This window comes from Camelus dromedarius, chromosome 22, assembly GCF_036321535.1.
Source record: "Camelus dromedarius isolate mCamDro1 chromosome 22, mCamDro1.pat, whole genome shotgun sequence".
Lineage (NCBI taxonomy): Eukaryota > Metazoa > Chordata > Mammalia > Artiodactyla > Camelidae > Camelus > Camelus dromedarius.
The window spans coordinates 31,999,208-32,011,973 of NC_087457.1; the positions used below are offsets into that span (position 1 = coordinate 31,999,208).

At 53.2% G+C, this 12,766-nt stretch overlaps 1 protein-coding gene across 1 annotated transcript; it reads left to right on the forward strand.

Annotated features, from left to right (window-relative positions):
* The first annotated feature begins 11,326 nt into the window (after positions 1–11,326).
* Positions 11,327–12,415, forward strand: LOC116149219 (beta-defensin 103A). The gene is made up of 2 exons (XM_031440367.2): positions 11,327–11,527; positions 12,168–12,415. Exons 1-2 carry the CDS (start codon positions 11,470–11,472, stop codon positions 12,311–12,313), a joined length of 204 nt encoding a protein of 67 aa, XP_031296227.1. The 5' UTR covers positions 11,327–11,469; the 3' UTR covers positions 12,314–12,415.
* The last annotated feature ends 351 nt before the right edge of the window (positions 12,416–12,766 follow it).

Genomic DNA, 12,766 nt, shown 5'->3' on the forward strand with positions numbered 1-12,766 from the left:
GTCTCATAATTTTATAATATCCACCTCCTTTCCCTGTTCCAGGGAGCGTCCCTTAACCTACTCACAGATGGGAGTAGACCAGAAACCGAGCTGCAAACTGATCCCTGCTCCAGGGAGACAGAAATGCAGTCAGTCTGCTGGCCTCTTGTCAAATTAATGACATTTTTCCTCTCATCGAACCCAACCCCAGCCTCATCCTACTGACTCGCAGACCTTCAGGAGCCTTGGCCCCTTTCCACGGTCTTCTCAAGTAACAATGCCGATACGTCACACATAAATAGGCTTTTAAACTGTCAAACATTTACTCTTAGGTTATCTCAGCTGGTTAACACGCAGTCTTATGGGGTGTGTAACCAGGTGGAAGCGGCTCCAGCTCAGGGATGAAAGGAAATGAAAATCAGACGGTGAAGTGAACTGCCCCAGGTCAGCAATTCACAAGTGGGATTCTGGGAGTGCCTGGCCCATGAAGTGCTCATTGTTCTGTTACTTCTGAAGAACATGTTTCTGAGCAAACACAGCGAGGCAGGGCTCTTGTTCATGAGGACTCCTTGGCGCTTACAGCCTGGTTGTCCTTTGCTTTTCTCTGGATCCTGCTGAAGCTTGTCACCTGTACGGTATCTTGGAGCCAGTCATCCAAAGAGCAGTGTATATTAATCACACATAAGACACACGGAAGAATAGTAAAGGCAGCTGTGCTGATGCTGGAGACCTCGTGCCAGGCGCCCGAGACGAAGCAGATGCCTGATGAGGTTCCTGCTCGCAGTGTTTCCAGTGCTTCCTTCAGTCCGTTCGCTGCTTGAGTCCCGTTTGCTCAAGCGTGCTGAACTTACTTTGAGAGTCACCTGGAACACCTGCTTCCGGGCTCCTTCTCGGGTCCTCGCTTCAGTGGGCAACTGGCATGATGCCTTGGCCTCCCCCCAGGCTCCCCGAAACTCACTCTTGTTTGTTTTCTAAATACAATCAGACAGACGCGTGGGGTTGCATGGAGCAGAGCCTCTCACGACCACAAACATCTGGGTGGAATCTCTGTCGTCCCCTCAGAGGGCCAGGGACCTGTTCCAGACCCGGGGTGCGCGCCCGCCCAGGAAGGGAGCTGACCCAGGCCTAGCTTCAGCTCCCGAGTGGCAGGGCCAGTCCCTAAGCTTCGGGACGGGCGGACACACCCCCCGCCAGGAGCACTGTCACTCCCAGTCCGAGCCATCCGCGCACTAGGGATTGCAGAACAGACACCTCTTCCTCTGACCCTGTGCCGTTCGCCAGCCAGGCCCTTCTCCTGACTTTATTTTCCTCAAAAATAAAGTGAGGGGGCTGGTCTAGACCCCTGCGGCCCAGCACAGCTTCCCAGGGGGGGGCGGGTGTGGAATCCCAGCTTCAGCCGGGCCCTGGGAAAGCCGGCAGGAGGCGCCAGCCCACCCTGGACTTTGGCGAGTCTCTCCTCCCGGTGGACGTGGGGCTGGGAGCCTGAACCCTCTACTGGCCCGACGACAGGCTGGGCCCTTCCTGGCGGTGGCCCTGGGCCCTGGGCAGCCAGTGACTGGGTCCCACGGGGGTCCAGTCTTCACACATCCCCCATCGCTCCTTTTCCTGAGATAAATGTAATTATTCCCCCACTGCACCTCTCAGAGACTCAGCTCCCTCTTCTGAGATGGCTCAGTGAGTAGCCAGGAATGACAGGGGCTTGCCCCCCTACAGTCTGACGGGCTCAAACGCCCCTTCACCCCTACCCCCCAGGGTCCTCCCTGCGCCCTGCACAGCGGGATCTAGTGCTGCAGCTCTGTGTGCCCCCGTTTTAGGATCTGTCTCTGTGCTGTCGTTCCTCACTCACATGTCTATTCATCCTGCTGGACTTTGAAACCCTCAGGCCAGGTCTGGGTCTTACTCCTACGTGTAACTTTAGTGACCATCAAGCACAGACAATGCGAAATAGGTGAAGGAATGAAGTTTTAAAAAATTTTGCGGGGGTGGTAATTAGGTTTATTTATTTATTTTTAATGGAGGGCCTGGGGACTGGACCCAGGACCTCCTGCAGGCTAGGCATGCGCTCTACCACTGAGCTACACCCTCCCCTAGGAGTGAATAAATTAATCCAAGCTTCAAACACAGGTCTTCTTCAGTCCACCACTGCTGTCCTTTCTGACCCGAGGACAGGACATGGGAGCCACCAGGCGCCAGGGACACCCCACTGTGACTGTGGCCACATCCCAGTCACAGCCTAAAGCCTGCCTCCCCATCTTTTCTCCCACAACTGGCCAGAAAGTGGGGCGAAGCCCCCACTAGCTCTGCTCTGACACACCACGCACAGCTGAGCTCATGGACCATCACTTTCAAGGGTTAACTGCTCCCCGCTGTGGGCAAGAAGCAGCCACGAAGGGCCCTCCTGGATCCTGAGCCTCCACAACAGGCGTTTGCTTGCTGTCTGTCCCCCACTGCATGAAGACTCAAAGCCCAGAGTTCTGGTCCTGCACCTGCCATCCTGGCCAGGCTCCTCGTCTGTCACCTGGGCATGTGTCTGTCTGTATCTGCCGCTTTCTCATTCCTTGTGAACGCTAGAGGATGGGGACCAGATGGGTGATTAATTTTGCCATCTAATGTTTGGATCCTCTTGATTCAAAGAAGGCATAGTAAGAGTGATTTGAGATCGCTTTTCAACATGGAAATAGTAACACATCACATTTGAATACCTGTGGGTGGAGTTACTTAGTGATCGAAATACAGACATGCATGTGTGTGGACACATGTACACCAGCTCTTCCCCAGTACAATTATAGCCCAAGTGGATTTTTAAGCCACCCGTGGGTGAAACAGTCCATCACCTGGCTCACGTCTGTCATCTTTTGGAGCTCATCTGAACTCCCAGACCCAGGCACTTGCCCTCCCCATGTCTTGAGATCTTTGAACACAGATAAACCACAGATAAACTACAGATAAACTTTCTCTCACAGAGAAAGGTAAAAGCTCATCCCATCACCTGCGTCTGAAGGTGACTTTTGCCACCAGATGGCCCCCCTGTGACAGCACCATGCTGGGGATATGGGCACACCAGAACCATTAACAACCTGTCAGGACAAGCCTACCCCCTCACGCTGAGCACGGTCAGGCAGCTCAGGTCCCGCAGAGCAGTGACCTGCCTTCTAAAAAGCATGCTGTCCTTGGAGGCACTGCAACAATGAACGGGTGAGGTGGAATTTTGACAAAGCAAACAAGTAAACCCTTCAAAATACTTCTTTTGTGAGGCCATAGGTCGTACACGTTAACCATCATGTTGTAATAGCTCAGCCTATTAAAATTCTTTGGGAACTGCCTCCAAAATCCTCCTCCATGAAATACAAACAATGCCATCTTTTCAGAAAGAACTGAGTTGAGCATGATCATGTATTTGGAGCCAGAAAACTGAGACCCCTGGAATCTCAGAAACCCCCAACGACCTGGGCTCCAGCTCTCGCTTGGGGTGAAGTCAGCATCCACCAGACTCAGAAGACTGAGCCCTCCGCGGCCCTCAGGACGGCTGGAGGCCAGACGAACCTGCAGGTTCCAGCCTTCCTCCCTGTGGGACTCCAAGTGTGTACACTGGAGACAGTCACATGCCTCACCTACGGGGAGATGTGGGCCTTTCCCAGCTAAGTCTGAGCGTTCGCACGGCACAGGCCCGTGACGTCACTGGGCGTCCAGTTCCAGAGGAATTCTGGTGCTGGAGGTTGAGGGCCCAGGTACTTTCTCAGAGTCTACCTGGCAGTGCCACCTCTGCTGGCTACGTGGTGCTTCCTGAACGCCTCCTCTGTGCTGAGCGCTTGCACGCGTTTATCTCAGTTAACGGAAGGAGCAGGCACGAATATGCCTACAACACAGATGAGACACGCGAGGCTGAGATGCGAAGACACTGACCCACAGTCACACAGCTCTAGGGGAGGCCTCTGCTCACAGCCGCCCGGGGTCCAGCAGACATCTTCACTATGCCTGCTTTCAGGTTTCAGAGGCTTGCCTGAAGCCCTGTAACCAGTTGATGGTCACCCGGAGAGGGCCCCGGTTTGGCCCGTCTTCCCGTTAGCCCGTTCCTCCATCCTATAAACCCCATCAAAGACAGGGGAAGGGGTGTTCGTGCTCAGCGCCCCCCGCAGCGGCCCCCCCCCCCCCCCGGCCCGCAAGCAGAGCAGGGCTGCTCCCCCCACGCCCCGCCCCGCCCCGCCCCGCCGCCGCCCTCCGCCCTCCGTCCGCGGGGGCTGCGCGCGGCTCAGGCTTCGGGGGCACGCGGACACCCACGTGAGGAAGTCAGCCCCAGCTGCACGGGCTGCCGCCTCTGCCTGCTTCTGCCGCCCTTTAGTGGGAGCCTGCGGAGGGAACCGGGGCTCTGCCGGGTCTCCCGCGCGCCTGGCTTTGGGCGAGCGTGCCCGCTGTCTGTGTGTCTGAGGCTCGGGAACAGCCGGGGGCGTCCGTCGCGGGGCGCTGGGCCCCTGTGCGCAGAGCGGGCGCGGGCTCGGCGGCGGCCTGTGCGCGGGGCACGGCCCCCAGGCCCTTCTCCTCAGATCCCCGCGGCCCTCTCGGGGGGGGGGGGCGGCCCGGGGAGAGTCAGGCAGCAGGCGCTGCTCCCCCAAGGACGCGGCCTCCCTTTCTGAGGACAGGCAGCCGCGAGGCCCTCTCCGCGGGGAGCAGGGCGCCCGCCTCGGGGACCGGGACCGGCGGGCCCAGCGTCCGCCCTTCTCCCCGGGGCGCCATGGCCCGGGCTGGGGCGCCGCGTCCCCGGCTCGGGGGCAGGTCCGGCGTCGGCGCCTCCCCACGCGGGGCTGCGTCCCCGTCTCCCCCGCAGGGCGCCGTCTCTGTCGCGTGGGGAGCCCCGAGTCCCCGGTGCCTGTCTGCTCGGAGGGCTTTGCCCAGTGCTCAAAAAGAGGCAGGAGTTTTAAAAAGTGCCATCATACAAGGCACTTGATTACATGACCTTGAAGATCCCTTTAAGTCTTGAGATTTTTTTGTGTTAATAACAGAGCTAGAAAACAGTCTTGAAGAATGCGAACGAAGTCCCCTAGAAAGCCAGGCTTTGACCCTTTCAGCTTGGTCATATCTCCTCATACGGAGTGAAGACAGTGGCCTGCCTGAGCCTGCCTCACTGGGTTTTGAGATTGATGGGTCCCGGATAAGATACGAACCCCCCCAGAGCTCTCCCCATAGGAAATGAGGGTTGATTCATATCTCTGCTGCTTCATCCCCCATGGACCTTCAAAGGACGTGGCATTGCCAAGCTTTGTGGCAAAAGCTGTTGACAGGAGCAGGGCTGTGTATTCTGGCCATGCTCTCCCTGAATAACCCAGAGGCCCCTGTGTGGCCCGAGGAGGGAGGGTCTCTTTCCAGCCAGGAAGTCCTCTTGGCTGGCCGGGGAGGGCAGCCTCAAGAGCTGGAAACACTGCAGCCTGTCAGGGGGGCACTGCTGGCGTGGGGACAGCCAGAGACCGCGCCATTCTCCTCCAAAGCAGCGGTGGAGAGGCCCGCCAGGGGAAACGCACACACAGCGATAGACACAGAGAGGGAGGTGGGAGACGGGCAATGAGAGACAAGAACACAGAGACAGAAGAACAGAGACAGAGCGAAAGCAAGAAGATGAAGACAGAGAGGAGGGGTGAGCTTCAGCTTGAGTCCTGAAAACAAGGTGAGAGATTGGAAAAAGACCCCGGTGTCAGGAACAGAAGAGTAGAAAAGAAGACAGATTGCTCAAGAGAGACTGAAATGAAGAAGAAAATATTGGGGTACGTGTGATAGTTTCCTGTTCTGAGTAAACAGGTGTGGTTTTGCAGGAGATCTGCAGGCTCATGTCGGGAGCTTCCATGCCTCCCCAGGGAAGAGGCACATATCGGAAGTCTGCGAAGTGAGTCTTGTAATAAATAGAAACTCAGGCAACTGGGCAAGGCAGCTGTGACACAGAGCACCATTGTCTCAAAGAAAATCGAGTTCTGAAGAGGCTGTAGATAGAGAACCGGCTGGACAGAGGCAATCTGACCCTTTGGAAAGCAGTGCCCTCCCCCCACTTAGCTATCCCAGGGTCTCTAGATCAGTGAGCCGTGATGTCCACAACATCATGAAAATGACAGGCTGGTGACCCAAAATACCAGCCTCCGGGAGATCTAAAATCCAGGCCATTATCAGCTATTTTTTTAAAATGTGTCCTGTGCTTGAAAACGTCTAGATAAGCTGTTGGTTTTCCCCCTAGTCTGTGTAGGCTGTTGTCAGGAGACAAGCTCCTTACCGGGTGGGCAGGTCTGGACAGGCGTCGTGAGCTGTGCCTGCGTGTACATGACAGGAGTGCCAAAGCTGAGACCTGGCCCTGGGCCAGAGCACGTCCCAAAATGCGCATGTCCTGTGAAATGCTTATAACAAGACACAAAAATACCCTCAAAATAAAATGTAAGTCACAGTCACTTAAATATGTATGTCCATGTATACATAAATAGCCTAGACCTCAAAAGCGTGAGAATACAAACTGAAACAACACAGACAAACAGAAAAGTGTGTAAAACCCTGGAAAGTCAGCGTGGTGACGGGAAAGGAGGTGGAAGAAGAAAGAAAGGGAAAGAGAAAAGAAAAGAGAAATCAAAGATTCATGGAGGTTGTTAGAAGGTAAATGACATCAGGAAAGAGGGACAGTGAGGACCTGCAAGAGGCGGAAAAAGGGGACCTTTTTCAGACTCTTATGAATCAGGAGCAGAGGGAAAATAAGGCAAACGTAGGTCCCGTCTGAGCTGGGGTGAATTCTGTCATTGTCTGTGTGTGCGTGCGCAGGGCAAGTGTGTGTTTCCCTGTGACGGCGGTGGGAGGCATGAGAGGTCTGGGTCCGTGGCAGAGAGCTGGCAGAGCACAGGGACTGCAGCAAAGCAGCTGGAAGCCTGCCCGCCTCTCCGCGGGGGTCTCCCTGAGGTCTGCGACGTGGAACTCGTGGGTGCAGGTCTGTGACACAGCTGGGTTTCACAAAGGGCAGATGGAGCCATGAAGTGGTCCATATGCTGGGCTCCAGACGTGCTCAGAAGGGAAGAGAACAGCTCTGCTCTCTTTTAGGGAAGATCTCAGAGCAAGATCGAGCACGATTTAAGTAGCTCCTCCAAACCCTTCAGAGCCGGGCGTTATGAGCAGGTGAGACAGGCCAGCGAGGGACAGTGAATGAGTGGGGGGATCGCACTGCATCTGGGGGCTCATTTCCTGTGTAAAGGGGCCAGGGATCTTTGGATACACCTTCATGTTATGAGAATGTGGATTAAATTCTCACATGTTTCTGAAGATGCCAGAAATCTGCTTTTTTCTGCAGAATCTTTATTCCTTCAAATATCAGCAATTGTATTAAAATTAGTCGGTGGGCTGTATTTTACTCATGGGTCACCAATTCACAACTCTGGTTCAGATGCAGGAATCAGTGTGAAGATTTCGGCCTGTAATAACTTCAGAAATTCATTATTCCTGTTCTTTTGGCAGGCACAAGGAATGGAAGGCCCAGACTGGGTCAGCAGCTAACCTAAACCCACACAGTACACTTGTCAAAAAACAATGGGACCAGAACACAGGTCTCCAAATCTCATGGAGCGTATTGTTTGTACCATACCTTACCATAGCAGTTACCCATTGCTGTGTAACAAATGACCCCAGAACTCAGCGGCTGAAAACAATAAACATTGATTATCTCACAATTTCTGTGCATTGTGAAAACCACCACGACTTAGCTGGATGCTTCTAGATCAAGACCCTCATGAAGTTGTATTCGGGCTGTCAGTCATGGCTACTGGGAAACTCGCCAGGGAAAGCTTCATTTCTCTAAGTTCACTCAGGTGGTTGTTGGCAGGAGCTGGTGCCTCGGATGCTATTAGATTGAGTCTCAATTCCTCACTGGCCGTTGGCCAAAAGTCTCCCTCAGTTCCTTGCCACGTGGGCCTCTCCCTAGGGCAGCTCAAAACATGCCACCTGGCTTCCCTCAGAGTCAGCAAGAAAGAGAGCAAGTGGGCACCCAAAATTGAGCCCACGTTTTTATAACCTAATCTCAGAAGTGGCATCCATCATTTCGTCCGCCTTCTGTTTTCTGGAAATGAGTCAATCAGGCCAGCCCACAATCCAATCCAACAAGAGGGGATTACACAAGAGCATAAATGCTAGTAGCCAGGTGTCACCAGAGGCCACCTTAGAGGCTGCCTACACACTCATTATCTTATGAATATATGCCAGGGGCCTGCAAGCCACGGCCCCCTGGCTAAATCCAGCTGCCACCTGCTTTTGTGAATAAATTTTATTAGAATAAAGCCAGGCCCATGTGTTTACGCACTGTTTATGACTGATTTTGCAGTACACCTGCAGAGCCATTGCAACAGAAAGCACATGACCAGCAAAGCCTAAAAATATGTAATATCTAGTCTTTTGCAAAAGAGATTTTCTGGTTTCTGATGTATGCAGTCATAAAGCACTTTTTAAAATGTGGATGATTGAGATGGAGATGCCAAATCTACCCTCTGGTAGACCTCTTGGTGCTCTGGTCAAAACAGGAGGCACAGAGGCGATGCCTTCTAAACTACAGGAAGATAAATATCTTGGCTTCTCACCAGTGCCTGCCTTCTTGTCTTCCACCAGCGCATCCCTTTGGCACATCTATATGGTTCCTGGAGGGTAGGGGTGCCTGGGAAGTGCATAGCTCCCTGAAATTCAGGGCGCTGCCATTGACCAGCTGGGTGGCCTAGGGAAAGTCACTCAACCTCTCTGAGCCTCAGTTTCCTCATCTGGAAAACTGGGATAATGCCTATCTGTGCCTATATAAGTTAAATAATGGTGGTCCTGGCAAGATTAAAATGGTTGCAAATGAGAACAGCTGCGGCCATGGTCTGTGTTAAGATAACAGTGGACGTCCTGCGTCCCCTTGCTGAGCTGCGCGCTGTCGTCGCTAATGAGCCCTCCTTGGATATTCCTCCCCAGGGCCACATGGGCAACCCTTGGGGCACACGATAGTTGCGGCTTACAAGTCCATTGTACATCATTAACTCGCAGGGCTTTCCCTGTGGACCAAACAGGTCGTTTACTACTCTGTGCCTTGCTGCTGAGGCGCACACACTCAGGAGCCCACGGAGTTTATTCAAGTAAAAACCCAAACGGCAAGCGGCAGGGCTGGAGTGACGGGGTAACGTCTCACTCCAGTCTGGTGCAGTAAAAGCAGACGGGCGCACAGTGTGCTCCTGGACCGAAATATTTGATCAGCCAAATCTCTGCTCCATTTTTTAAAAACAGAATTTTTTAAACAATTAGAGGAGATTAGAGGAAAGTCTGACATGAGCAAAAACAGCTGAATAACTCGTCTCTCTTCTCTCAACCTAATCAACATCGGGGAAACCGCTGACTTAGAGCTGGGAACAAACCCAGCACGTCCAGGGCAGTGGTTGGCAGGCTCTGAATGTCCACATCCTGTGACTCAAGGCCGTCGACCCGCAGGGGGGCCCCGGCCCTTGTCAGTGCTGTCAGGCTCCACAGGACATGTCAATTCTTCAACAGCAAACACGTAACTGCTTTACTTAGAGGCCAAAAGTATTTGTGACGTTAAAAAAATATAGTAAGTCAAACAGAAGGCAAACCAGAGTTGCCAGTGGTCCCCAGGGTGAAGTGAGGAGCTGTCTGAACTTTTACCACAAGCAGGCGTAGCTTTTATAAACACCTTAAAATTCCGAAATGCTCCTCAAATTTATTTTGTGAGGGGGGTAGGCACCACTGCCAGAGCCCTCTCCCCAGCTGCCAAATTAGCTGACAAGGAAAAGTGCCTTTCACTCCCAAAGCAACTCTCAAAAAATAGTGATGTTTGTCTTAGAAATGCCTCCTGGTCTTCGAAGGGGCAGGTTAGACCAAGGGTTCACCGTGGAGGTCTGTGCTCCACATGGCAAAGTGAGCCATCACCGGTGACCGGAGCTCTGACGACTTCAGCCCGAGCCTGGGCTGAGAACTGGCTCTAATTCTCTGCAACACCCGACCCCTCCCTCTCCTTACCCTGTGTGACACCGAGTGACACTCTGCACACGCCTGTCCACCCCACACTCCCTTCCCCATTAAAAAAAACTGCCTTGTCTCTCATCCCAGAACTGATGAGGAAAGTTTTAAAAGGTGAAGTGTCTACAATTCGCAATTCTTCTTAAACCTGCTATAGAAACTCGCCTTCAGCATGAATTACCTTTTGTCTACATTTCCACAGCCCTGTGCTTGAACACTTACCACGGCAATTATTAAAATTCACTCTCTGTGGTTTATCTGACTGTATGCCCGTCTGCTTTTACCGACATGCGGGCTCTCTAAGAGGAAGAACCAGAGCCAGGCCCCCTTTGCAGCTCACCTCTTCTATCCCCCGACCTCCCCCAAGCACACGGTAGCTGCCTCTGTCAAGAGCAGGCGTTCAGAGTTTGCTTGCTGTCCTGGTCCTAGACCAGAGCACCCCCAGAACCCCGGGGGTCCGTTGTCGCTGCGCTCGCACCGTGCAACAGCCAACCAGCACCATGGAGACTTCGGTTCCCAAGTAAACAAGTCTTTCGAGTATAACCCACTGATTGGATTCCCTAACACTTAAGCCTAATCATTTTTTAAGAAGCAGCTGGCCGAGTAAACACTGAATTTATACCCAGTGGAGATCACCGATCCCTGGACTTCCGTGAGTTCTCATGAGCCATGAGTAACCAGGAGCCTTTCGTGTATCTTCCCGAGCTCCTCATTTGCATAGGAAGTGTCGTCACCAAGGAGGAGATGCCGGTCCATCAGATACACCATCCCCGGCATTCTCTTTCTCTGATGATGGAAAAATGAGACACTTTCTTGACTCATGAATTTGGCAGTTTTCAGGAGGAAGTGTAAGCCGGGTTTCACCCAAGGTACAGCGCCCATCGCAGGCCAAGGGCAGGGGGGCAGGGTCTCTGGAATGTCGCCCGCTTTTCCCCCTTTCCCACACTGATTAAAAGCCGATCCCGTTTCATTGCAATTTCAGGTGTATCCTTGGAGGCTCAGGGTGTGGTCCAGCCCCAGTTTATACCTAGACTCTGAATGCACCAGCCTTGGACTGGACCGATGTGGTTCCCAGGTGGGCCTCAGACTCTCCCAGGACTTTAGGAAGAAGGCAAAAGCGGAAACAAGCGAGCTCCCAGCCACGAGCCCCAGGACCGTCTCCAGGAGCAGGCTGGCCGTCCCCACCTGCTCCTTCGACCAGAGCTGAGCCAGGCAGACCCAGGCGCCCAGTGCCTGGAGGCCTCAGGGTGGCCCCGTGCTCTCACAGCAGGCCTGCTTCCCCTTGGGTTTGTAATGACCTCCCGGGGGGATGGGCGTGGTCTGCTGGGTAAGACACATTGGCATGAAGCACCAGGAAGTCCGTCATGGTGTCATCGCCGCAGCATTACAGGAATCGCAGCTGCTGAGTGCCTCTTCCCATGGCTGGGGAGTGGGGCCTTTATAAAGGAGCCAGCCCGCCTTCCCTCCCAGTTTCTGCGCCGCGAAGCCATGAGGATCCGCTGCCTCCTCTTCGCCCTGCTCTTCCTGTTCTTGCTGCCTGTTCCAGGTAAGACGGCCGGGAGGGGAGAGGGCCACCCATCTCCAGTCTTCTGGGAAGTGCAGGTTTATGTTACAGGAACTGGACGTCCCCAGTCCCTTCTCTCTTTTCTGACAAGGATCACCAAGGACCTCAAAGCGGTTTTCATAATCTCTTCTGATTCACTCTTGAGAGACTAAACAGCCCACAAAAGCCATCTCCTCAAGGAAGACTGTCACATCTGTTATTGAGATGTGAAGAAAGTGATGTAAAACTTTAATACCCACAGGAAAGACTGATTTAATCTGAGATCGGAAGCACAGACTTCCATTTTATTTGCTCAGTGGTTGGGGCTAGAGTTTTGGGTTTCCGGAGAGGCCAGGGGACCACTGCAGCCCCCGCTCTCACAGGTGTCAGTTCACGAGGGGGCTGGCGGTGGCCACGCCACATCCTCGGCATCACGGTGCTTCCCGTGAGCTGGAGCCCAAAGGCACTGCGGATCGGTTGCCTAGTCCCACCTTCTACGTGACTCCTGATGGTACAGAGAAGGGAAAAAGGAATAAAAGGATACAAGAAAGACAGCCGGTCAGCTATTTGCAGAATTCCGAGAGCTCTGTGCTTGTAACTCAGCCTTCCTAAAACCTCCCCGTGCTCTCTTTCTTCTCTGCAGGTAATGGACGCATCATAAACAAGTTACAGAAGTATTATTGCAAAATCAGAAGCGGCCGCTGCGCTGTGCTTGGCTGCCTCCCAAAGGAGGAACAGATAGGCCGCTGCTCTCTGAGTGGCCGAAAATGCTGCCGCAAGAAGAAGTGAAAAACCCAGACTCACAGTGACGGTGTCGCAAAGTGTGAAGATGCCTGCTTGACGTTTACAGAAGCCAAGTCAAATTAAATATTTCTTCCAGAAAAGCTAAAAGCTTGATTATCTTTTTTTTTTTTTTCAATTCTGGTCATGGTGCTAGTTGTTAACAAACAGGCAACTTAGAATTTGTTCATGACTCACCTTTAACTCAAACAAGGGGATCTAAACCACTGTTGCAAGGGTTACCAGAACTTTCTCTTCTTTTGTAAATTTTGCACCCCAGTGACACTGGACTCCTGGTTCCTCCTGAAATACTTCCTTTGCTTTCTCGTCACCCTTGCCTTTGAGCTTCCCAGCCCCTCCTCCTGCCACAGCATCTCCCCACCAGACCTCTCCCTAAACTTCAGTGCAGCCCTCAGGGGCCTTCCCAAGTCTTTCTGAACTCTTTGCACCTCGGAGAAACGG

Coding starts and splice junctions, on each gene's coding strand:
- LOC116149219 (XM_031440367.2), top strand. CDS start 11,470: ATGAGGATCCGCTGCCTCCTCTTCGCCCTGCTCTTCCTGTTCTTGCTG. Junction 11,528..12,167: donor GTTCTTGCTGCCTGTTCCAG/GTAAGACGGCCG, acceptor TCTTCTCTGCAG/GTAATGGACGCATCATAAAC.